The sequence below is a fragment of the Dendrobates tinctorius genome, unplaced genomic scaffold (assembly GCF_039654945.1).
Source record: "Dendrobates tinctorius isolate UK_male_01 unplaced genomic scaffold, ASM3965494v1 ptg000064l, whole genome shotgun sequence".
Taxonomy (NCBI): domain Eukaryota; kingdom Metazoa; phylum Chordata; class Amphibia; order Anura; family Dendrobatidae; genus Dendrobates; species Dendrobates tinctorius.
The window spans coordinates 15,860,341-15,887,637 of record NW_027361732.1 but is presented as its reverse complement, the minus strand read 5'-3'; the positions used below and the strand labels follow the sequence as shown (position 1 = coordinate 15,887,637).

At 46.5% G+C, this 27,297-nt stretch overlaps 2 protein-coding genes across 6 annotated transcripts in view; one reads left to right on the top strand and one right to left on the bottom strand.

The window, feature by feature from the left end:
* ELF1 (E74 like ETS transcription factor 1) overlaps window positions 1-7,290 on the bottom strand; it is a 186,183-nt gene extending 178,893 nt beyond the window's left edge. The window contains exon 1 of one of the 3 annotated variants that reach the window (XM_073580331.1): window positions 7,272-7,290. The gene's annotated coding sequence lies outside the window, so the exon portion shown is untranslated. Of the gene's footprint in view, window positions 1-6,902; window positions 7,042-7,271 lie in introns of those variants that run through there. The other 2 variants (XM_073580329.1, XM_073580332.1) reach the window with 2 other exon arrangements.
* Window positions 7,039-26,849, top strand: WBP4 (WW domain binding protein 4). 3 transcript variants are annotated; one of them, XM_073580337.1, is made up of 12 exons: window positions 7,039-7,058; window positions 8,134-8,157; window positions 10,517-10,589; window positions 12,331-12,393; window positions 14,049-14,175; window positions 15,187-15,348; window positions 16,006-16,061; window positions 19,980-20,052; window positions 20,127-20,324; window positions 20,403-20,614; window positions 22,633-22,799; window positions 24,279-26,849. In XM_073580337.1, coding segments are annotated over exons 2-12 (1,341 nt in total). In that variant the 5' UTR covers window positions 7,039-7,058; window positions 8,134-8,155; the 3' UTR covers window positions 24,487-26,849. The 3 variants fall into 3 exon arrangements, with proteins under 3 accessions (XP_073436438.1, XP_073436437.1, XP_073436436.1); XM_073580336.1 differs by having other exon boundaries at window positions 7,050-7,186; XM_073580335.1 differs by lacking the exon at window positions 7,039-7,058 and adding an exon at window positions 7,200-7,231.
* The last annotated feature ends 448 nt before the right edge of the window (window positions 26,850-27,297 follow it).

The following is a 27,297-nucleotide window of genomic DNA, read 5'->3' as shown; positions in this document are numbered from 1 at the left end:
TAACCAGTAAAGGCTACGCAGACAGCTGTGAAGTGATATTAATAGGCTGGGAACCTTTATGGACATTCCCAGAATAATACCAGCTCCAAGCTCTCTGCTTGCCCTCAGCTGGTTAATAAAATTAAGGGGAACCCCACGTCATTTTACTTATTTATTCTATAAAATACAAGTACAGAAAAATAAGCAGGCAAAACAGTGATTATATATCACACCGATATAGTTCTCTCTCTGAACATCTTTACTACAGAACACTTATAATTTTAATGCTGCATTTCACTGCATACGTGTCACAGTGACTGTACACCGACATATGGATACAGACAGCACACGGATGCTCTATACGTACACACGAATGTCACATATGTATACGGACCACGGATCTCACAAGTACTGTTTTTTCCAGTACCGGAATCACTAGAATGTGTAAAGGGGGCCTTAGACAACATCTGTCATCATGGTAAAATCTCAATCTGTTAAAAAATAAAGAAACGTGGTCAATTCCTTTAATTTTGACATTTGGAAAGCCCTGCTCCTGCCACGTGTGAGCTGTATGCCGTCAGGACAGGTTTTCAGCCTCTAACAGCAAGCAGAGGTCATGAAAATGAAAACTACAGTAAAACACAAGAGAAAGATGCACAAATGTAACCAAAACTGACAGTAATGGAAAGTGAACAGTTTAGGTGGGACACTCATGATATAATAGTGTCGGCAGTCTCTGAACACCGCGTCACACTCGCTGACAAACCATGACTTACATTATCCAATGGGGAAAAAAGAGAAACAGGAAATTATGTCATATTGATCCATGTAGAAGAGTCATCTGTGCCAGAAAGACAGAGAAAGTCTGATTCTGAAGAATCGGCTAAAAGGGAGTTTGTATACATAATGCCGAATATAATAATGTTATTACAGAAATAGTCCCCTAACAGCCGGGGTGTTACTCTGCAGCAGGGTGCATCAGTTTTCTTGTCCTGCTATATAGACCCATCAGCAATATACTGGCAGCTCTTCACACGGCCATTCTTCTTGGCAGTACATGTTAGGATGTGATAGGCCTAAAGGGCGGACTACTGTACCTGACACCCTGCGTAGCCACGGTCTATAGTATTTTATGGATTTGCTATTAGAACAGCTGAATATTTAGGTAATATTACAAGGGGTCAGCTACCTGCAGCAGTCCATCTGATGTCAAACTACAATTCCCAGCATTTCCTGGTGATTTCATGCAGGGATTGTAGTTTTATAGTAGCTACACTGCCACATATAACTGACCCCTGCTCCCATATATGCTCTATTAACCAAATGTAGAAGCAATTAAAGGGGTAGTTGGAGATACGTAAAATTCTGCATACAGGTAGCAGTAACGCTAAAACACAATACTTGCTCACAGGCCTGTAGAGTTGGTAAGCACAATCTCCGACTCCTGAGCCCTAGGTGTGATCACAGTATCATTAGCATAATCAATCCAATTCTCTCATATGAGAGAATATAGGCCAGTGTGACCCCAGACTAAGAAAAAAAAAAAAATTACACAACTTTTATGGCCACAGTGTGAAGTGCATCTGTTTTCAAAATAATGCTAGGAGTACATGGCGAGTAATAGGAACTTTCCTCAGAAAAAGCAGAGGGCTGTAACCGAATTCCCCTGAATGATATCTCCTCCAGGCAGCTCAGCTGAGGGCGGTGGTGGCTTAGATCTGGCAGATCACAGTTACAGCAGCCAATCTGGGGCTGCCATGTCTATTTACAATGTGAACACAGCCCACATAGGGACCTCTCCCACAGTCACATGACTGCTATTCCCAGCAACCGTCTGGAACGCTGCAGTGATTTTCCAGGGAAATCCCAGACTGGGAGGAAAGAACCCAAGCAAACATGTCATGTGAAACATCAGAGAGAACACAGGCGGAGGAGCAGGGCTCGCTGCTATGCGATATTTACGCAGGCACAGCACAGCCCGCAATTACTGACCTCTACAAATACAGAAAAATTATTCATTTCCACCAATCAATACACTATTTAAAGCAGGACCTTTGTATTAACCATGTGATAAGATAGGACTGGTCTGTGAGCTACATCAACTGAGCAAAGTGACCCCAGGGCCTCACCAGAGTGTACAGCACCAATCCAAGGAGCTTTCCCAAATGATGAGAGGGCAGAAATCCCTTAGGGATTGTGCACCCAGGGTTTTTTTGAGGCGTCCCCTCCATGGCTGTGGAGTCGGAGTCGTCGAGTAGGTGTCCACTTTGGTGGAGGCGGTATATAATGGACCTACTATGAAAATATATAATAAATTGAGTACAGTAGTACAAGTCTGGATGTGATGTAAATGTTTTTTCATAATTTCAGAACATTATGAATTGTCCTGATCTATGGATCTCTGCTTTTAGTGGAGATGAATCCGTGAAGCAGTGCTGTGGAATCTAGAGTCAGGGAAGTTGAGGAGTCGGAGGTTTGGCTTACCAACTCCACAGCCCTGGTTCACTCCAAAAGATGCCTGAAAAATCGCTAACAAAATGCTGGAAAGACTCCTTATTTCTATTGTAAAACCACTTTGCTGCACATACTTAAAGACATGTGGCATCCTGGAGACATTACTAAGGAGGGGTGTTTGGTAGTAGACAGCCCCTTTAATTGGGATATATCACCACAGCAACCCTTGTACATACAACCATTCACAGGCTGCAACGGTCATGTGCGCTCCCTAGAAGAGAGATAGCAAAAACCCAGCAAGCAGCAAAGGATTGTGAGGCTAGGACAGTTTATTTGTTGAGTTTTTTGAGGAATTTTGTAAGACAATTAGTGGAAAACATCATGGACTGCATGTAGTTCTTGTCCAACATTGGAAATGCATGGTGTGCCCACAACAAAAGCAGTTAATGCCAGTTGACAACCTGCTTCAATGATTGTGATCAGTTACGTTCAATCCGGCCATTTAGTCCCTCAGATCTACCGTAAATGGTTTTAAAGAGGGGGCTCCCTTTGTAAGGGTCCGGTCACACAGACTGACCGGCAGCACGACAGAACCACTGATTTGTCAACCTTCATGATTAACGGTTCTTTAAATACCTGCTTAACACAGGCTGACCAAAGCAAACGATGCACACTGAGTGATCGCCAGTAGACCGCTGTGTACACAGGACGAGACCGCCAACAACAGTGGCCTTTTACACTGCACAAAAGATCATTTAACCCAATGAATACGTGTGTTCGGTTGCACCATTGTTTTTTTTGCACATTCCCCACCTACCTACCTCCCACAACAAATATATATACAGATTGAGGGGCAGTGATCAGATATTTATCACCTCTCCCCTGGGATAAGTGATAAATGTTTATTGTGGAAAAACCCTATGGAGGAGTTAAGTGTTGTAAAAGTGACAATAGTTACTCCAGCCATATTGGTCTCGTGTTTGGGTCATTAGTTAATTTGTTAGCGTCTTTGTTACGGTGGTATGTGTGTGCAGACGATCCGGAAAAGACAGGACTTTGGACGTAGAGCATGATCGCTGCGTCCTAAACGCTGCCGTCTATTGAATGCAGGTGATTCCGCATGTGTTCACTGAACCGTGCGGATTCACTGTGTTCCAATACATTCTATAGGTGAAATTTCTCCTGCGGAGACTGGCGTATCCTCAAGAGAAGTTGACATGCTGCGGTCTGGAGAGAAACGCTGCATGTCTGTCTCTGCGGGTGAGCCACGGGCGTCTGTGGACAAAGGGCATGGGATTTCTTGAAATCCCATCCACTATGCTGTAACAGCTTGATGCTGCGGGTTGGACACTGCATAAGTACGCAGCATCAAACCCACAGCAATTACGGATTGTCTGCACAGACCATCAAAAATTGTACTTGGGCTCTTATTCCAACCTCAAATGCTAGAGGTAACAAAAGCTGAGAGGAGTCAACACAGACCTCAGTGCAGGGACATTGCGCAATACACCTATAAAATAGGGGACACACAGCTCTGGCAATTCCAATACCGGGAGTCAAATCTGGACCACCTGTGTGACAACCTGGAACTCTGTGCCCCCAGCTGGGCACCACACACACAGAACCCCCCCCCCCCCCCAACCACACACAGAACCCCCCCAACCACACGCACACACAGGACCCCCCCAACCACACACAGAACCCCCCCCCCAACCACACACAAGACCCCCCCAACCACACACAGGACCCCCCCCCCCAAGCACACGCACACACAGGACCCCCCCCACCACACACAGGACCCCCCCCCCCCAAGCACACGCACACACAGGACCCCCCCCACCACACACAGGACCCCCCCCCAAGCACACGCACACACAGGACCCCCCCCAACCACACACAGGACCCCCCCCCCCCAAGCACACGCACACACAGGACCCCCCCCCCAACCACACACAGGACCCCCCCCCAAGCACACGCACACACAGGACCCCCCCCCAACCACACACAGGACCCCCCCCCAAGCACACGCACACACAGGACCCCCCCCCCCCAACCACACACAGGACCCCCCCCCCCCCCGAGCACACGCACACACAGGACCCCCCCCCCCCCAACCACACACAGGACCCCCCCAAGCACACGCACACACAGGACCCCCCCCCCCCAACCACACACAGGACCCCCCCCCCAAGCACACGCACACACAGGACCCCCCCCCAACCACACACAGGACCCCCCCCAACCACACACAGGACCCCCCCAACCACACACAGGACCCCCCCCCAACCACACACACACAGAACCCCCCCAACCACACACAGGACCCCCCCAACCACACACACGCACACAGAACCCCCCCAACCACACACACGCACACAGAACCCCCCCAACCACACACACGCACACAGAACCCCCCCAACCACACACGCACACAGAACCCCCCCCAACCACACACAGGACCCCCCCAACCACACACAGGACCCCCCCCCAACCACACACAGGACCCCCCCCCAACCACACACGCACACAGAACCCCCCCCAACCACACACAGAACCCCCCCCAACCACACAGAACCCCCCCCCAACCACACACACACGCACACAGAACCCCCCCAACCAGACACAGGACCCCCCCAACCACACACGCACACAGAACCCCCCCAACCACACACAGGACCCCCCCAACCACACACAGGACCCCCCCAACCACACACAGAACCCCCCCCCAACCACACACATAACCCCCCCCAACCACACACAGGACCCCCCCCAACCACACGCACACACAGGACCCCCCCCACCACACACAGGACCCCCCCCACCACACACAGGACCCCCCCAACCACACACACGCACACAGGACCCCCCCCCAACCACACACAGGACCCCCCCCAACCACACACAGGACCCCCCCCAACCACACACAGGACCCCCCCAACCACACACAGGACCCCCCCCAACCACACACGCACACAGAACCCCCCCAACCGCACACAGAACCCCCCAACCGCACACAGAACCCCCCAACCGCACACAGAACCCCCCCAACCGCACACAGAACCCCCCCAACCACACACACAGAACCCCCCCAACCACACACACACACAACCCCCCCAACCACACACACACAGAACCCACACACGCGCACAGAACCCCCCCCAACCACACACACGCACACGCACACAGAACCCCCCCAACCGCACACAGAACCCCCCCCAACCACACACACGCACACAGAACCCCCCCAACCACACAGAGAACCCCCCCAACCACACACGCACAGAACCCCCCCAACCACACACGCACAGAACCCCCCCAACCACACACGCACAGAACCCCCCCAACCACACACGCACAGAACCCCCCCCAACCACACACGCACAGAACCCCCCCAACCACACACGCACAGAACCCCCCCAACCACACACGCACAGAACCCCCCCAACCACACACACGCACAGAACCCCCCCAACCACACAGAACCCCCCCCAACCACACACACGCACACAGAACCCCCCCAACCACACACGCACAGAACCCACACACGCGCACAGAACCCCCCCCAACCACACACGCACACAGAACCCCCCCCAACCACACACACGCACACAGGACCCCCCCCAACCACACACACGCACACAGGACCCCCCCAACCACACACAGGACCCCCCCCAACCACACACAGGAACCCCCCCAACCACACAGAGAACCCCCCCAACCACACACACACACACACAGAACCCCCCCAACCACACACACACACAACCCCCCCAACCACACACGCACACGCGCACAGAACCCCCCCAACCACACACACAGAACCCCCCCAACCGCACACACAGAACCCCCCCAACCACACAGAGAACCCCCCCAACCACACACACAGAACCCCCCCCAACCACACACACAGAACCCCCCCCCAACCACACACACACAGAACCCACACACACGCACAGAACCCACACACACACACACACACACACACACACGCGCACAGAACCACCCCCAACCACACACACGCACACAGAACCCCCCCAACCACACACGCACAGAACCCACACACACGCGCACAGAACCCCCCCCCCCAACCACACACGCACACAGAACCCCCCCAACCACACACGCACAGAACCCACACACACGCGCACAGAACCCCCCCCCAACCACACACACACACACACACACACACACAACCCCCCCCAACCACACACACAGGCAGTGCCGTCACCCGTGGCCGTTGGTGACAGCGTCACACGGTCCTCTCACCATCACCAGGCTGCTGTCACCGCGGGAAAGTGAGAGCCTCCGCCAGTGGTTGGTGTCACCGTGCAGCCCGGTGCCGTCTGTCACATGAATGCTCTCCGCACAACACGTGATTACGAGTCAGAAAAAATAAATAGAAAGTGAAAATGGAAAAAAAAAAAACTGCAAACAACTAAGTAAACAAGGAGCAGTCTCTAGAGACTCACCTGAGCTCCGGTCCCGGGCGGCCGCTCCTGCCGTGCCCGGGCTGCGGGACACTGTCTCAGCGCCTCTGGACTTGTTTGCACTGCTCTCTGGACAAGTTTGCTGTCTCTCCGCCCACTAGACTGGGAGGGAGGCGAAGGCGAGAGAGGCGCCGCGGGGTGAGCCTCCTGAGCCGCCGTACTCGGCGCTGCTGTGTCATGTATCGGCTTCCGTAGTCTTATCTGCTGCCGCCTTATCGGCTGCTTCGATGTTAGACGGGCGAGTTGTGCACACGGCGCTGCTTCTGGTATGTCCCTGGTTACAGCTGTGTGTGCATGCTGGGAGTTGTAGTGTAAGTTGCGCGGTTCAGCAGATGGGGGTGATTGTTGTACCTGAGCAGTAGAGGCGGCTCGGGACCCCCCAGTGCAGCCTCCTAGAAGGTCACCATTGTGCTGTCTGGGGGTCTCCTCTGTGTGGCAGGCCCAGCTCAGGAGGTGACAGTGCTGCAGGTCTTCACTATGGTTGCACAGGAGGAGATGTGCAGCAAATTCACCCACTGGGGGGGTAAAATAAAGTCCTATAACTCAAGCACCGCTGCAGCCAATCAGTGGGCTAGTGCCATCCACAACACAGTGACTGCTAAGCCCAGGGATTGGCTGCATCGGTTACATTTAGTAGTCGTGATGTCAGTGCTGCAGCCTGCCACCAATGATGGGGGCAGCGTTGAGTGCAGCTAATTTTTTTTCTCCCCGAGACCAAAGATTGTAGAAACTTAAAGGGGTTTTCTTCTGCCCATAGGGTAGCACTATCTAAAAATGGCAGAATTCGCCTTACGCACCCTCTCCAGGTCCAGCATCTGCTTTTGTTTTTGCTGCCAGGCTGCAGCGTCAGAGAGGCATTGGTGGACCTGGGGAGGGGCATTAGGCTACATTCACACATCCATGATTCGTGGACGGCTTTGAGTCTCCATATATATGAGGCTGGGAAGTTCGGGTCTAGATACTCCTTACCGGTACGTGATTAATGGTATGTCTTCGGATGTGTGAATGCGGCCTAAGGCTGATGGGATTAGTTTTACCTTGTGCAAGCCTACGGGCAGCAGAAAGCGGAGAATGGAAAATCCCTCTAATCATGGAAAAATATATAGTCATCCAAATGATCAGACCGCAGTTCTACGGCTCTCTCCCAGCCCGCCTGTCTTAATGCCAAGCCTTTTAGTTTCTGTGTTTTATCGTCTCATTTTTTTTTTCCCAGGAGAAAATTCAAGCAAACCAGCATGTAAGTGGTGTTCTGTATGATTGTTCTTCTTCGGAGGTCTTTTGTCTGGTTACCATATTAAAGTTGTAGGCGTTCTCACAGCACAAGACGTTCATGGCTTAATGACCCAACGCAGTGAAGCCTTTGAGACAAGCAACCGAATTTGTATGAAAAGTGGATTTATGGGGGGGGGGGGGGGGAGCGGGCGATCGTCTCACCAAAAGAGAAAAAATAATGGCCAGTTTGTATAATATAAGATGAAACTGAAAATCTGTGGCAGAAAATATGGTCTCATTAAAGGCCATTGTCGGAGAGGTTCAGCGTATGCCATAGTTCTCCTGCTGCTGTGGATGTGAACTGCAGAAATTCCTAACCGGACCCTGCTTCCATTGGAAAGGGTTCAGCTCATGTGCAGTTAATTTCCATAAGACTATTGCTTCAGCCTTATGGAAAGTCACTTGGCCAACGTTTCCTAGGTATTGCTGCTAAATCTCAGTGCAATACAAGTTGATGGGGTTGTCCAGTCTTAAGCTACAAGTCTGCACTAACTCTTGGTGACTGCAGACCTGTGATTCCTCACACTGTGAAGATTCTCCAGTGCTGGTTGTGTTAGGCTGTGTGCACACGGTGCGTTTTTGATGCTTTTTATTTTTTCTGCGTGGAATTGTGCAAAAAAAGCAAAGTCAATGAGAATCCTGAAGTGTTGTGCACATGATCAGTATTTCTTCTTTTCAGGATTTGCTGTGCGTTTAAATCCACATCATGTCAATTCTTTGTGCGTTTTTGCCTGCCTTTCTGACCCATTGAACGCACAGGAAAAATACATACCAAAGACACTGTGGATTTTTCCGCAACGATTTTCATGCCAAGAGATGCAAAAACCTTGCAGAAATTTCTGCAAGCAAATACTCCGTGTGCGCACACAGCCTTACCGCAAGCATTCAATTTGCATACTTCAGAGCACATTCCGACTAGACTGTGTCCGTCCTTGCTCAATACACTGGTATGGAGTGAGGCCGCTCCCATCTAGTTGGCATGTGACCGCATGTATGCAAATCACCTACTTGAGGTCAGGTGCCCGGCCCCGGAGAGTCCTAACAACTTGCAGTGTGCACGATGTGAAGATTCACAAGTCTGCAGCTCATAAAGTGACTGCAGATTTGTAGCTTAAGGCCGGTATCACACATGCGAGGAATACGGCCATGTCTCGTATGTTAATACCCGGCACTCGGATTGGAGTGTGCAGCCGCATAGAAATACATGGAGCCGCACACTCCGCTCCTGCATGCCAGCGCCGGGTATTAACATGTGAGACTCGGCCGTATTCCTCGCATGTGTGATACCAGCCCGGCCTGCTGAGTCACAAGTTTTGTGACGTAACAGCGATCTCACCAGCGAGATCGCTGTGTGTGACCGTGATCAGCAACCGGCCCCCCTGCCGGTATCGCTGAACGCTGTAGGAAAGCCCTGGACATTTTTTTTGGTCGCTGGTCTCCCGCTGGCCAGCACGCATCGCTGCGTGTGGCAGGTGGGAGACCAGCGATCAGCTGGTAACTAAGGTAAACGCAGGGTTTCTAAGCACTGCGCTGTGCTTAGAAACCCTCTGTGTACCTTAGTTACCAGAGTGCTGATGCAGGGAGCTGGTAACTAAGGTACACATCGGGTTTCTAAGTGACACACGTCCCTTAGAAACCCGATGTGTACCTTAGTTACCAGCTCCCTGCATCAGCACGCTGGTAACTAAGGTACACAGAGGGTTTCTAAGCACAGCGCAGTGCTTAGAAACCCTCTGGGTACCTTAGTTACCAGCTCCTTGCATGAGCGCGCTGGTAACTAAAGTACACAGCGACGCCGGGCGCTTGGCGTCGCTGGTCCTGATCGCTGGTGAAGCTGTCTGTTTGACAGCTCCCCAGCGATCATGTAGCGACTCACCAGCGATCCTGACATGTTGATATCGTTGTCGGGATCGCTGGTGAGTCGCTATGTGTGACGGGGCCCTTAGACCAAATAACCCCTTTAATAGTCACATTGCGACCCTGAGGATGCTGTGAAAAGCATGTTGCAAAAAATGTGACGTGGTTGGACTTTTTGCAACTTTCTTATTGCAGTTGAAGTACCCTCGGGGTCAATATATGCGACACCACTGATTTGTGTTCTGCTGCAGTGTAAGTTGTTTTTTTAATTGCTAATCAATGAAATAAGGGTGGATCTTTCACTTAGAATATGGTGCTGTAATTGAAGACCTCCTGTTATGAGTATATCGGCCCCCATAAAACTGTGCAGCTACAGTATATATGTAAATGTCAGCTGACCACCAGGCCAGCCCTGCCTCTGCCCGCCTCAGTGCTGAGTGCTTCTCCTAACCTCTCTGTCCCTGCAGGGCTGACTACTGGAAATCACAACCCAAGAAGTTCTGTACCTATTGCAAGTGTTGGATTGCAGACAATAAGCCAGTAAGTTTATACTGATGAATGTCACCATTTAAAGGGTTTCCCAATCAAATCCATTTATCGTCTATCCTGCGTATGATCGCCGGGCCTGTGGGTGAGGGAGAACAGTTCACTTGTGGACCAATATTCTCATGATGGCCCTGGTGCTAAACACTAAGGATACATCCTCTGGGTAGGTGATAAATGCATTAGGTGGGAAATTAAAGGAAAATAGCTAGGTTACCCTCATTTTGACTGTTGCTTATTGTGATATGTGGATAATAGCGAAGCATTGATTTCTCCAGCCGATAAATGATTCTATAATCTTTATGTCAGCAAATTAAAAACGTCCAAATTGCAACTATAAATTGTGATAGAAAAAAGGGAAGAAAGTTCCAGCGCAAGGAATGGAAAATTAAAAATCCATTTTATTGTGCCAATGCATATTAAAATTCCAGCAGGTACAGCATATCAGTCGGATGACTGCAGAACAACGCGTTTCGACGCCTCAGGTCTTAATCATGTTTAAGACCTGAGGCGTCGAAACGCGTTGTTCTGCAGTCATCCGACTGATATGCTGTACCTGCTGGAATTTTAATATGCATTGGCACAATAAAATGAATTTTTAATTTTCCATTCCTTGCGCTGGAACTTTCTTCCCTTTTTTCTACTATTGATTGACTGCCTAGTCAAATCTGTGCGCAGGATTTGGATCCTACCAGCAAGGCAGTGCGGTGAGCTGGATTATTCTGTTCTTTTACTTTATAAATTGTGATATTATGATTATTATTGTACTTTTTAATCATAAGATCTCAGTTTACATAGTAACATAGTTAAAGTCCATCTAGTTCAACCCATATTCTATCCTAACCTTCCCTAACATGTTGATCCAGAGGAAGGCAAAAAAAAAAAAAAACCCAAACAGTAAGCTTCACATTGGGGAAAAAAATTCCTTCCCGACTCCACATACGGCAGTCAGACTAGCTCCCTGGATCAACGCAATACAATATATATTTATTCATGTAACCCCCCCCAACCTACTGTCTCCTTCCCCACCATCCTGTAGCATGTAAGCCTGAAAGGGCAGGGTCCTCTCTCACCTCTGTATCAGTCTGTGATTGTTAGTTTGTTTACTGTAAGTGATATCTGTAATTTGTATGTAACCCCTTCTCATGTACAGCACCATGGAACCAATGGTGCTTTTTAAATAAATATTAATAATAATGTGTATGAATTTGATATTTTATGTGTGTATATTTTTTTTCTGTATTTTTAGGGTATGGTGAAAATGGGGATTTGTTTTCCAGGGGATTAGTTTGCAAATAATCAAACTAATTGACATGTTGTTGTCCATCAATCCAGCCCCTAGTTCCATCTCTTGTAGGAGTAATAGGCCCTCAGAGACGTATGGTTATACTAGCATAATCCGTGATTTAGGACATAGTTATGTCTCAACCACATAGGAAAAACGTTGTTGAAATAAAGATTATAGAAACCATGTAATCCGATTCGGCTGTCTATGATTTAGTGGGAAGCCCTCGTATAAGAATGCTTGTGTCAGTAAGGGTTTATATCACACAATCAAATGGTGCCATTATGATGACTAGGATATGGGACAGCAGACTAGACCGGGAGAAGCTAGCAGGACCCCACCGACTGCTGCTGGTTAATGCTTACACAATAACCTCAATGGTGTGATCTCACAGTAGAATATATATTTTTTTTACTTTTTAATGACTCCTGTTTTCTGTCTTTTGTTTTGTAGAGTATTGAATTCCATGAAAGAGGAAAAAACCATAAAGAAAATGTTACCAAGAAAATCAGTGAGGTAAACTGCTTAAAGTAAGAATAGATCTGTCCAAGAAAAAGCCTTGGGAGGTGTTTGTTACTAAGGACACCAAACTGGTCTTAATGCTGTAAATGGACTACATCTAAAGTAGGAGGTGATCCCCTTAAACATTTTTCATCATGAAGACAATTCTCTGTAAAACATCAGTAAGATTCCCGAATAAAACTAAGGGTACATTTGCTCAGGCATTCTAAAGCTGTGCGGCCTCCTCACTGAAAGCTCCGCTACCTGGAGAAAATGACTTTATTCCTCCTAGCAGGCCTCCGGCTTTCAATCATAGAGGCACAATTCAAACAACACTCAGTACACAGTGAGCAATGGCAGTAAGCATGTCTGTGCACGTTGACTGACAGCCAGCTTAGCAGTGCATCAGTTCTGAGCCGGCTGTCAGTAAGTGCTAGGTCGGGGTTACATCCGCCGCGAACTACGTACTGAGCAGTGACTGAAGTTACGCCTCTACGACTGAAAGCCGGAGGCTGACTGGAGGAGTAAAGTTAATTTCCTCCTGGTAGCCAGGCTTTCACTATTGTGGCAGCACAGCTTTAGAATTCTATAAACTTGCAGATTAACCCCATATCTTCAGATTATCAGCGTTTGGGGACACGACAGGTTCCCTTTAAAAAAACATTTTTTTAAAAAAAACCTTTTCTTTGTTTTCCAATCCCTTGAAAATAATAAAACTGCATATTTGGTGTTTCTGAATCCATAAAAGTCCTATCTATCAAAATATTAAATGATTTTACACATACAGTATGTTGAAACGCTAGAGTTGACTTTTCTTGATTTCTGCACCTTTGCAAAGAATGTGATTAAAATATCATGTATGCCCCAAAATGGGTTTCATAATTTCTTGTGAAAAAAACAGAAATATTTTTAGAAAATAATATTGTATAAGTGGTATGGCCATAACCGTACTGATCTTCAGAATCATGTTGGGTCAATTTTGACACGACACGCATTTCACTCGATTTTTAATGTCTTACCCATGTTCCAGTACATTGAGGCTATGTGCCCACGTTAGCGTTTCTAAACACTCAGGAAACTGATCCCCTTCCCAGAAAACGCGCGTTTTATTTCCGCGCATTTCTTGCGTGTTTTTTGCACAAAAGACGCACGTTTTTGACGCGCGTTTTCTGGGAACATTGGAAAAGGCTAAAAACGCTCAGCAATCCGGAAATGAATGAGCATGCTGCATTTTTAGCCGCTAAGCGTTTCCTGAGCGTTTAAAAACGCATGCATTGGCCCAAGAAGCCAAAAACGCATGCAATTTAATGTGAAGCTTCTTTTAAGCGTTTCTGCAACGTCTGGGCCGGCACAAACGCTGCGGAAACGCTTAAAAAAACGCAACGTGGGCACACAGCCTATATGTTAAAGTGAATGATGTCATTGAAACATACAACTTTCCCTGCAAGATACCAAACCCTCAGACCACTATGTTGATGGAGAAATATGCAAGTTATGGCACTTGGAATAAGGGGAGGAAAAGCAAAAGCACAAAAAACAGAAATTGGCTTCAACATAACACAGTTGAAGAAATTTTTTCCCTAGATTTCAAATGATTTTACTAGTGATTGTAATAGACAAAGTCTTCTTGGTAATCAAATACTGTGTACTAAACATCCATTCTGGCTTAGATTAAGCAAAAAAGTGTGGCCAAAGCTAAAGCAGATGAAAAAAAGGCAAAGGAGTTTGCTGCAATGGAGGAAGCTGCGCTGAAGGCTTATGAAGAAGACCTGAAGAGGCTTGAAGGGGAACAACCAGGTAAAGTCCAAGCGTTTGTGCGAAAAAACTGTTTCTTTTTTTTGTTTGTTTGTTTTTTTTATTATTATTTGGCTTTCTTATGCATTGAGAAATAAAAGGTTTGAAAAGCTTTTAAATTACATGTATTAAAAAAAATAATTAATTCTGGGATCCAGATAGCGTTATACCACTACATGTAACTATAATGCACCTCCACTGCAGCTGTATTGTATGCGAGCAGAGAAGGACGCGGCCTGTAATCACTAGTTCTGGAGTAAACGCTATGGTTTCTCATTCCGTGGCAATTTTTTCTAATGCCGGCCGTAAAATTTTACGAAAATGCATTCTGGTTTTATTTAAGCCTTTTGTATTCCGTCTAAAAATCCAGTCTGCTTCCTGTTGTGCATCTTTATCTCGTACCTCCTCCACCAGCATCCATCTTAGGCTAGTTTCACACTAGCGTTTATTCGACACGGCGCCGTGCGCTCCGAAATGCAACATGCTGCGTTCGGCGCGCACGGGTGCACCTTCAAAAGTGCGCAGTGCACGCCAAAATCCTGCCAGCGCACGATCTGCGCACCCTATGCTAAAGATAGGGTGCGCAGATCGCAAGCGTCCATGTGCGATAGTAGGCAGCGATGACCGGATGGGGCGGGCAGGGAGTCGGCAGGGGGCGGGGCTTAGCGGCGCCGTGCGCTGCGTCGAATAAACGCTAGTGTGAAACTAGCCTAAGATCACATACTTCATGACCTACGGTACTTCAAAAAATGTCATGACACGGTGGTCTCACTCGTTTTGTACTTTTTATTCTTTCTCCTTTCCAACCTGATTTTCTTTGATTTTTAATGTTTTTGTTCAAAAGTCTTTCCTATCCATTTGATTTATTTTTTACTGCAAGTAAGATAACATAAAAATTAGGAAATATTTTGTGTAATGCTGTGTTTTCCACATAATAATTTAAGTTGGACGTTGACATTATATTGTACTGCCCCTTCATCTATGAAATCCCAATATGACTTATTTTTCTTTTAGCGCCGCTGGCTCCCATAGTTCTGAGCATAGAAGAGAGGAGGACACGGGATGATCAGAAAAAGATGGACATAGAAGCTGTAGAAAAGCACCACGCTAAGAGGCAGTGGACAAAATCCGTCTCTCCAGAAGGGTACCCTTATTTCTACAATTTATTGACACGAGGTATTTGTGTGTGTTTTTATGTATGAATTTTCACAGTGTTTTTCTGCAAAGTCACACTAAGAGGCCCAATGACACCTAGTCCTATTCTAGTGTAAGAATGAATCCAAGGCCAACAAAGGACTCGGACGCGATTCTGCATTGGTGGAGCTCACTTTATAATAAATTATATTTAATTTCAGTCATGTTTTTCTCCCATCACTTCAGCAACATCAGATTTTCACTTTCTGTTGAAAAGTGTATTTTTTATTGACTATTTTACGTATTATTATTATTATAGCGCCATTTATTCCATGGCGCTTTACATGTGAGGAGGGGTATACATAATACATACAAGTACAGTAATCTTAAACAATACAATTCACGACGGGTACAGGATGAGAGAGGACCCTGCCCGCGAGGGCTCACAATCTACAAATGTGAATAGATAAAAATTATTATACCACCCATAAATTATACACAGATCTTGGTATAACCCCCTTATGTTGGTTATTTAGGGCTACAGTTACTGCCATATTGGTAGGTAGGTCCATATATGTGATGAAGAAAGCTTGGTCATCCACCATTACTCATAGGCATGATATTTGACTTTTTTATTGTTTTATTTTGAAGAGGGGTGGGCTGGGATAAGCAATACATCACATATTCTTTGTCTTTCAGAATCTCAGTGGGAAGAGCCGGAGGGATTTCGCGAGAACACAGACAAGAATGAAAAGGTAATCCCTGCATACCTGATGTGGATCTGTCACCAGATTTCACAGCACAAATTGCCATTTGATTTAGATAAGAATCGTGTAATGCTATATTTCACCTGCTGCAGTCCTACTGGTAGTGGCATACCGCCAATGGTGCAGACCACCCAGCCGCTATGGGGCCTGTGAGTTGAGGGTGCAGTTGTCAGCACTGCCCCTCCTGCTCGGCACCACATTTTCAACTGTTGGTCATCCTAGATGCTGATATAGTTTAAAGTAATGATGGCGGAGGGAGCGTCAGCTGATACTCCATTCTCCCTCTGCGTCTGAAATCTTCGCGCAGCGGGAGTGGTGTTGTCACTATAACACGCCCACAATTCCACGCGTCCAAAAACAGTGGTTCCAGAAGACATTTAAATTTGGAACAAATAGTTCCATAAGTCACTTATCTCCAGGTCAAATTAAATCTGTCAAACTCTTGTTTCTCAAAACATCACTTGTCTCTTTTTTCATATTCGTAATTTATTCATGAAATAGATGCTGTGTTGGCAGGATTTAGTGCCTAAAATAAAATGTCAAAGATTAGCTTTATCTGCATTATGCCCAGGGAATTGGAATTGTTTTCTTGACTTCATCCCATTTTTAAATTGTTGTTAATTTAAAAGATGCAGTCTCAGCCGTAAATTCAGAATATATTCACGTACAAGAGATAAAAAGATGACTAGCACCACAAAAAAATCACTGTATACAGGGGTGGCAAAACAACAATGTATGATAAAGAAGAAAACTAACCACGTTACATTAAGCCTACGCACACAGTATTAGAAATGACAAAAATAAAATACATTTATTGAAATGTATAGCAATACAATTATATTAAAAACAAAAACACACCAGAAACCTGTTCCCATAATCTCTATATATAAATCTGAATGTGTATCACCAACCAATCATGAAGCAGCAGAGTGGGACGCGGTTGGAGAGCAGGGCTGAGGACGGATACAGCAGGACAGTGCACAGAGAGCGGGGCCGTGGAGGAAGACAGTCTTCAGGACAGGGGCCGAATAGTGCCGGCACCCTCCCAGCCCTGTCCCGGCTCAGTCGGCGCTCCCCGTCGCCAACTGCGCTATCCCCCTTCTCCCCTGCAGCTTCCCGGCCTAAATTTAGTCCCCGGACTCTTCTGCGGCCTACTACAGCGCTAGGCCATGCAGGCCGCCCAATCACACGCACTGCAGCTCCGCTCTAGCTCCGGCCGCTTGCGCTAGGCCACGCCCCCCGCAGGCCGCCCAATAACGTGCTGCAGCTCCACCCACTACGGCCGAACGAACAATCTGCACACCTCTCTCTCCTGGTCCCGGTGTCACCGCGTGTGGTGAATGGAGAGCGGGGCTGTGGAGGAAGGAAGACAGCGGGGCTGTAGAGGGAGAGAGCAGGGCTGTGAAGGAAGAGAGCGGGGCTGTAGAGGGAGAGAGCGGGAGAGCAGGGCTGTGAAGGAAGAGAACGGGGCTGTGGACGGAGAGAGCAGGGATGTGAAGGAAGAGAACAGGGCTGTGGATGAAGAGAGCGGGAGAGCAGGGTTGTGAAGGAAGAGAATGGGGCTGTGGACAGAGAGAGCAGAAGAGCTAGGATGTGAAGGAAGAGAACGGGGCCGTGGACGGAGAGAGCGGGAGAGCAGGGATGTGAAGGAAGAGAACGGGGCTGTGGATGGGGGTAGCAGGGCTGTGAAGGAAGAGAACGGGGCTGTGGATTGGGGTAGCAGGGCTGTGAAGGAAGAGAACGGGGCTGTGGATGGAGACAGCAGGAGAGCAGGGCTGTGAAGGAAGAGAACGGGGTTGTGGACGGGGAGAGCAGGGCTGTGAAGAAAGAGAACGGGGCTGTGGAGAGAGAGCGGGAGAGCAGGGCTGTGGAGACGAAGAGCCGCTGGGGCTGTGGAAGAAGTGAGCGGGGTTGTGGAGGGACACCGGGACATGGATGTAGAGCGTGGCTGCGGAGGGATAGAACGGGACGGAGGCTGAGAGCGGGGATGTTAAGGAAGACAGCAGGACCCACAGTTAAGGTACTGTCACACTAAGCGATATCGCTAGCAATATCGCTATAACTTGTGACGTTATAGCGATATTGCTAGCGATATTGCTGTGTCTGATACTTACCTACAACCCGCTCCCCCGCTGGTTATCGCTGATCGCGCGAGAACGTTCAGGACTGTTTCTCGTCGTCAGCTTCCTGCGGCGCTTCCTGCTGTGACGACGAGCGACGCTTGGAGCCGGGCGGGAGGACGCAGGATCGCCTGGTGTGACAGGTAAGTAGCGACCCCCGTCCCCAGCGAAGTCGCTAGTGAGATCTGCCTGTGTGGCAGCTCACTAGCGACCACTTAGCGATGTACCAGCGATCCTGACCGCGTCATATCGCTGGTTGGGATCGCTGGTACATCGCTTAGTGTGACAGTACCTTTAGGTACTATGCCCGGGCAATGCCGGGCTCTTCAGTTAGTATAACTATAAAAAAAACACTGCAGCCCACCTATATAAATGGAAGTTAACCTACTCCTAATATGTGTTCTGACAACAATTGCACTAAAATAAATATAGAAAATACACACAATCCATGTGAATGGAGATTAACAACAACAAGCAATACCACATGATAGAAAACTTAAGGGCAGATGAAAAAGATCACAGGGCTGCTGGGATGAAAATGGCCAATTTGTTACGCTGCCCCTGAGTGCAGCTTCGTCAGGGGTCGGTATTCACGCTGCCACTAAGTGCAGCTTCATCAGCGGTCGGTATTCACGCTGCCACTAAATGCAGCTTCATCAGCAGTCGGTATTCACCCTTCCACTAAATGCAGCTTCGTCAGTTTTCGGTATTCACACTGCCACTAAGTGCAGCTTCATCAGGGGTTGGTATTCACACTGCCACTAAGTGCAGCTTCATCAGCGGTCGGTATTCACCCTTCCACTAAATGCAGCTTCGTCAGTTTTCGGTATTCACACTGCCACTAAGTGCTGCTTCGTCAGGGGTTGGTATTCACGCTACCACTAAGTGCAGCTTCGTCAGGGATCGGTATTCACACTGCCACTAAGTGCAGCTTCGTCAGTTTTCGGTATTCACGCTGCCACTAAGTGCTGCTTCATCATGGGTCGGTATTCATGCTGCCACTAAGGGCAGCTTCGTCAGGGGTCGGTATTCACGCTGCTACTAAATGCAGCTTTGTCAGTTTTCGGTATTCACACTGCCATTAAGTGCAGCTTTGTCAGGGGTCGGTATTCACGCTGCCACTAAATGCAGCTTTGTCAGTTTTCGGTATTCACACTGCCACTAAGTGCAGCTTTGTCAGGGGTCGGTATTCACGCTGCCACTAAATGCAGCTTTGTCAGTTTTCGGTATTCACACTGCCACTAAGAGCAGCTTCGTCAGGGGTCGGTATTCACGCTGCTACTAAATGCAGCTTTGTCAGTTTTCGGTATTCACACTGCCACTAAGTGCTGCTTCGTCAGGGGTTGGTATTCACGCTGCCACTAAGTGCAGTTTCGTCAGGGATCGGTATTCACGCTGCCACTAAGTGCTGCTTCATCATGAGTTGGTATTCACGCTGCCACTAAGTGCTGCTTCATCATGGGTCGGTATTCACGCTGCCACTAAGTGCTTCTTCATCATGGGTCGGTATTCACGCTGCCACTAAGTGCTGCTTCATCATGGGTCGGTATTCACGCTGCCACTAAGTGCTGCTTCATCATGGGTCGGTATTCACGCTGCCACTAAGTGCTGCTTCATCATGGGTCGGTATTCACGCTGCCACTAAGTGCTGCTTCATCATGAGTCTGTATTCATGCTGCCACTAAGTGCAGCTTTGTCAGAGGTCTACTAATGTACAACACATTGTGTCTTCTGTCATTCTTCATTTATTTGACTGGTTAATTCTGTGTTTGTATCTTATTAAAAGGAATCCAAATCTGCATGGGTGGAAGGAGTGTCAGAAGAAGGTTATACGTACTACTACAATTCTGAAACTGGAGGTAAGGGCATCTTATAGTAATCACAGCCTGTGTCTTGATATTTACATTCAGTAACAGTGGATTCTTGTGAGCAGAATCCAGATGGGTCAAACCAGAAGACTCTGATCCCAATCTGCTCCCTGATGATAAGAAAGATTCCACAGATGCTATAGATGTCTCCACAGCAGCTGAGCAAACGGCTGCAAATCCCGAAGTAAGCACAGTCTCTAGCTCTGAGATGGAAGGAGTCTCAGAAGAGGGTTATATGTACTGCTACAATTCTAAAACTAGACGTAAGTGCTCCTTATAGTAATCACAGCCTGTCTCTTACTTGACATTTACATTCAGTAACAGTGGATTCTTGTGAGCAGGATCCAGATGGGACAAACCAGAAGACTCTGATCCCAATCTGCTCCCTGATGATAAGAAAGATTCCACAGATGCTGTAGATGTCTCCACAGCAGATGACCCAGAAGATGCAAATCCCGATGTAAGCACAGACTCTAGCTCTGAGACGTCTCCGCCATCCGAAGACACCACACAGACTCTTGCAATTCCACAGACTCCTAAAATCAATTACAGGGTAAGGGTAATCACCCTCTTATCTTTGTATACTGTTCTCTATTGTTCTATTTAGGACCTCGCTCCCTGGGTCCTTCTTACCAGGGGTGCTGCTTGTCACTATGTAGTTCTGATAAGGAGTACTGTAGTAAAGGCCCCATCACACACAGCGATATCGCCAGCGAGATCGCTGATTTTGTGACGCTACAGTGATCTCGCTAGCGATATCGCTGTGTGTGACAGGCATCAGCGACCGGCTCCCCTGCCAGGTATCGCTGATCGCGTTCCATCATCCTGGGCCGTTTTTTGATCGTTGGTCTCCCGCTGGCCAGCGCGCATCGCTGCGTGTGGCAGCGAGAGATCAGCGTTCTGGACTCTGGTTTCCAATGTAAACAGCGGGTATCTAAGAGCCGTGCGGCTCTTGGATACCCGCTGTTTACATTGGAAACCAGCTTGCTTGCTGGTCCTGATCGCTGGAGCGGCTGTCTAACGATGTCCCAGCCATCCCATCCATGTCGGATCGTTGGTGGGATCGCTGGGACATCGTTATGTGTAATGGGGCCTTTAGAAAGCGTCACTCCAGGGCTCTCCTCACGGATGCTCCTTTTTAATCTCTACTGTATCATGCCAGTATCTTTTTGTAAAAAGCTTAGTAATCACACGCTCCTACTCTACCGAATGTAGAGGAACAGAGTGTGGCTGATGGTCAGACTACAGAAGGTTTACTTGCAATATGTGCACAGACACGTGAAGTGACTTGTCAAGAATGTACATTCCTCATTCTCTGTAGATGGAATAAATTGTATAGTCGTATATAATTTTTTCGATTTTTGGTACTCCCATAGAAGTGAATGGATTGAACCACACATATACAGCATTAACACCCATCGCAATATAGGTGCAGGGCGTCGAGGTAGGACCCACATCTATCTGACATTTATGGCATAACCTGTATATATGACATAGATTCCCTTTAAAGAGATATTTCCATCACCAGGTTTTTGCATCCTAATCAGCATAATGTAGAGAGCTACCCTGATTCAAGCTATGTGCCACTTACTGGGCTGCTGGCTGTAGTTTTAATAAAGTCAAATTTTTATTAGCAAAAGAATATCCCTAGAGAGGACCAGTAAACCTGCACCCAAGTATATTCATGAGCCCTGTATGACCCCACAACACTGCAGGTCTCTTTGTACACTCTGCATGGGCAGAAAGCTGCCTATCATTGGTGTGGGTAGGGTTATACATTCAGAGAACTGCCCGATCTGCATCAGAGAAAAAAAAGTGATTTTACCAAAATTACAGCAAGCCGCTCAGCAGTGACACATTGCTGGAATCAGGGTCAGTGCCCACAGGCAAAAACCTGGTGACAGACTCCCTTTAAGGTGCTCCTATACCTTAGATGGCTCTTGGCAGAATGCTTGTTTGGCCAACTATTTTTCCCAACTCTCCCATACACATGCATGCACACTATTTTTCAATGGGCAGAGGGGAATAGACTCCTACTGGACAACACTGGCAATGACTTTTCTCCTGTGAAAACAAATTATTTGACATGCTTAAACTTAACATGTCCATCCCTTCCTCTTTTGGGGTAAAGGAAGGAGTTTCCCTTAATAAGTAAAGACACTGGCTCAGTGGTTAGCACTATAGCCTTGCAGCGCTGGGGTCCTGGCTTCAAATCCCACAAATGACAACATCTGAGTTTGAATGTTCTCCCCGTGTCTGTGTGGGTTTCTTCCGGGTTCTTCAGTTTCTTCCCACACTCCAGAGACATAGTGATAGGAGATTTAGATTGTGAGCCCCAATGGGGACAGTGATGATATTGTACGTAACGTGCTGTGGAATATAATCGACCTATATAAGTAGTAAAATAAATAAGTATGGACACCTTTACTCCTTGGATATAATTTGATGGCTATTATGCATAAAAGATAGAGTAGAAATAACATTTTATATTATTTATGTAATTTGGAACCTTTGAATTTTATATTGAATTGTTGTGACTAAATATTACTATATACAAATTGTCTGTTATAGCCTAAAAAGGAGTCTAAATCAGAGAGCGACGAGGGATCTGATCCTGAAACCAAACAAGAGGAAGCTGTAGAAAAAAAAAATCATGCTCCAAAACCTGATGCTCCAAGGCCATCCAAGACTAATCCGTATGGAGCATGGGAGACTGTCCAAGAGGAGGAAGACCCATAGTAAGTGCTAGTGGGAAATACGTCCTTGATAACCAAGTCCTCTTTATTGCTGCAGAATAGCTTGTAGCACAGTGTCCTCCATTGAGATTTCACCTGCAGGATTTGGTGCCTCTAGACGTAGAGCCTGCCCATTGTTAACATTTCTGTAGAGGTGGTTGTATTTCTATAGTGGAGCTAGATTTCTGCATGGTTTGTGCTCTGCCTTATGGTAAGAAAAATAACTTTAGCTGATTTAAAAAAAATGTACATGCTAACAAAAATGGATTCCATGTAGTTTCTCTGCTGTACCTGCTGCAGTACTCGCGTGATGACAGGTCATGACTTGGGTTACGCTCCCCAGTCCTGACAGTCGCAGGAGCTGTCAGATTATAGGGAAATATTGAACCGCAGCACATGTAATTTCCTTGCTTCAGTTCTGCTAATAGCAAACAGCATTTTGGATAATGGAAGGAAAATGGAAATACAAGGATCAGCCATAACATTAATATAATGGTTGCCTGACAAGTCAGAGCTGATTTTTCCAGCCATGGACTCTGCTAGACTTGTGAGATCTGATCAGATATGTTTGCAGCAAATCCTTTCAGTCCTGTAAGTTTCACGGTGGGACCATCGTGTATTGGTCTTGTTTTTCTAGTACAATCCACATGTGATCAATTGTATTAAAGGGAATAGTCACCTGGTTTTTACACTTAATGTAGAGACAAAGACCCTGATTCCAGAGATGTGTCACTTACTGCAATGCTTGCTGTAGTTTTGTTAAAATCACTATTATCAGCAGGAGATTATCACTAGAGGACTAGTAATCCTGCTGCCAGGTAGTCAAGCATATTCATATGCTCTGAATAACACCACCCACTCCACTGATTAGCAGCTTTCTGCTTACGCACAGTATGCATAGAAAGCTGCCAATCATTGATGGGAGTGGAAATATATAGTGCTAAAAGAAATGGTAGATCTGCAGCAGGTGAACAAATCCCAGCAAGCAGCCCGGTAAGTGACATCACTGGACTCGAGGTCTCTTCACCTATATTATGCTGCTCTGAAATGGAGTAGCAAAAATGCAGTGACAGCTTTTCTTTAAGATCTGGACATTTCGAGGCCAAGTCCATGCTTTTGTGATGTTACTCTGGGCATGGCATATTATCCTACTGAATGAAGCCACTGCCATCAGGGAGCACTGTTGTCATTAATGGGTGTTCTTGGTCTGCAACAATGTTTAAGTTAAGGAGCTTTTCCTAAAATGACAGTGGTATATTGTAAGCCATGGATATTCCTGTGTGTAGTTACTTGCTTACTTCTGGTGTCTCCCCTGTTTCCCCATAGATTGTGAGCAGGGCCTTCGCTCCTTTTGGCTTAGTCTGTAATGTCTTTATTGTCTGTACAAGCCCCTCTAAAACTACAGTGCTGCGGAATATGTTGGTGCTATAGAAATACAATTCTTATTACTAGCATTGACCACTGGATCTTTTTTCCATATAGTGATAATGTGGATTTGGAGCTGCCGAACGTGGAGTACGATGACCCTGCCGTCTCTGTACCTGATGTGGCACAAGAGCCCAAAGTCAAGTTTAAAGAAAAAACCATCACTTCCCTTGGTGACGCGGCCACCGGGGCCTCCGTCTTCAAGAGAAGGAAGCTAGAAAATGTGAAGGCCCGAAACATACGTCAGAGACTAAATGACCAGTAAAAGGCTTGGATTCATTGGGACAATTTTTTTATCTGGATGTTTGGAAGCTTCTAGGATTCAGTTTTGTGTGTGAGAGCTTGGTGTGAATAAATCCCTTTTTTTCTAGATTTCTTTATTTGAAGGTCAGTTAAGGGAATTTGCTTGTGATTTCATGACTGTCTTCTGTACTACTGGAAGTCTTTGTCTCTCTGCCGTCACCTCCGCACTGATGATTAAAGGGGTTGGCCACTGCTTTACATGTAAACTAACTACATAGATAAGCATTTCACTAAATACCTTCCATTGCCAAATCCTGCTGTAATGCTCACATGATCTGTGGCTGAGAACCTCCTGCTTCTAGTGCTGTCACCTCAGATCCTCCCTCAGTTCTGAGATCTGGAGTCTGATGGGTGGGCGGGGCTTGCAACCTTGGTGGGTGGGGCTACATTCAGCAGAGCTCACTCAGTTTCTGGAAATGCTGCCCGCTCTCCCCTGCATCTGTATGTATACAGCAGAGTATATAGACATGTACACACACTGCTGTAATGTATATCCATCCATCCCAACATCCATGTTAGTGAGGGGGAGTATGGGATAATCTTTGCCATTGCTGGTGTAATGGCGCTTTGTGCATTACTTCTATGGCCTGCAGTGTCCTGTACAGGAGGTTGTGCTGGGGCTGTTTGTGAAGCTGGGGGAGGAGTGGGAGATGGAGTTACAGGTCTGTGCTCACTTCTGGCTTGGAGCCCAGCACAAGGTATGATGGGAAATGTAGTCCTAAGGGAGCCGAGGATTCTGGACAGGAAGCGAGCGCTATGACAGCAGAGCTGGGGACAGAAAGCAAAGCAGAAAGGTATAAAACAAATCAAACTTGGCAGAAAAGGGGATATGGGGCTCTTTAGTGGCATTTTCCTTATGCATTTATGGAAAACCCAGTAACTTAATCGGGTTAGTGGACAACCACTTTAATTAAGAAGAATATATTATTTCTATATATAATGAAACCTAGAAGTTTTATGGACTTATCTGCTGAAGCAAAATAATTAAGAAATCAAGCAGCTTGTAGCACAAGTCTTAGTAAGTGATCTATCCCACAATGGGGTCTGTAGAAAAGCATGGCTGCTTTTTCCCCAAAATAACATCTCCACTGTCTATGGGCGGAGTGTGGTATTGAAGCTCAGCCCCAAACACTTCAAGATCTGAGCTGTAAATCCTAGATAAGGAAAACAAAACACAAATATCCTAAAATAAAAAAAGTAAACAATAAATTGCAAAAATTGCATGAAGGTAGTAATAATAGTAAGGGAATTTAGTATCCTAGACAAGCCATAGGCAGCTGCGGCGCTTTGCTTGGATGAAATCCATCATGTTCTTCAAATCCAGTAGAACTTGCTCACCTATCTGGCTTACTTTATTTTGTGTGAGACGTCATCTATGCAGTAGCAGATATTAGCTCTCTTTATTTCCAATGTTTGTGTGCATTAGAAGCTGTTACCTGTCAGGTATGAGCATATGGGTTGCACGAGATTAGAAAAACTATCTTTTTCCCAAAATCCAGTGCCACTTTTCACTACGAGTGAAGTATGGTATTGCAGCTGAAATGAATGGAACCATAATGTAATACCATATACAGCCTGTGGACTAGAGTGGTGCTCTTTCAGGAAGAAGCTGATCCAGAACAACAAAACGCCATCTTTTGGATGTGTCTGGTATTGCAGCTCATTCCTTCTCAATTTATTGCGGCTGAAATGCAATATCGGACAGATGCTATTATCAGGAGTGGTGTTTTTTCTGCTTTCATAAATCTTAGACAAATATGAGTCTTCCTGTATCCGCTGCTGCCTGTGAGTAGCACAAGATCAGAATAATTTTATTTTTTTATAGCATTCCAAGAAGGCGATGTTAAATATTATTACAGTTTATTAATGCTATAAATTAGACATCTAAGTCTGGATTCATACGGGGGCATAGTAGTCAGACACTCCTGATTCATGAAGGAGGCACACACCTCTTAAAAATGTGCGGCGTCTGACAAGTCGTGTGGCGTGTGAAACACCAAAAATCTTACTTCCAGTCTCTGACTGGCGTGAGATTTCTGCAGTAGGGAGCGCCACAGCTCGTCATGAATTAGACAAGCTTTGGTGTAACTCCCTGGACCCACCCATTTTGGCGGAGCTGGGAGTAGCTGATGTGAAAATACCAAAAGTTGATGATTCTTTTTGCGCAACTCAGAGTTGCTCCACAATTTAGCAAATTTTCAAAGCAATTTATGGCAGAATTCTGGTGAAACTGCTTTGATGAATAGCAGATGTTACAGTTGTTATAATGTTTGCCATTATTTCTTTGCATTTAGTTGCAGTATTCTTAATAAATGCTGTACTGGATGTCATCGTTGCCATGCGTTGCTTTTCTGAGTTTTCATTAGCAGTGTGTGTATATATATATATATTATATAATATTTTTTTTTTTTCCAGTTATTTATGATACATGTCATAAATATATTGCTGTTGCATGAAAAATGTCTGTTGTATCATTTGATTTAATTAGAAATAGAGATTTACAGGTGGCAGACATCTGACTGAGGCTGGCTGAGATCGAAGTAATGCTGCAGAAGCTTCCCCAGTCTCGTGTGCTGAACTCGTCCATCACTGAAACTTCTGCCACAGATCTACCATGTGAGACATCACAAGGGTCAAAAGGAAGAGTTTTCGTTTCTCTTTACTGGACCAAAGAAACAGCAGTCCGCGGTCCTTAGATACAGTGTTTTTATTCATTTTTAGCTTTGTATATGGGTCATTTATCTGTATATAGACAGAAGCAAAGAATCTGTGT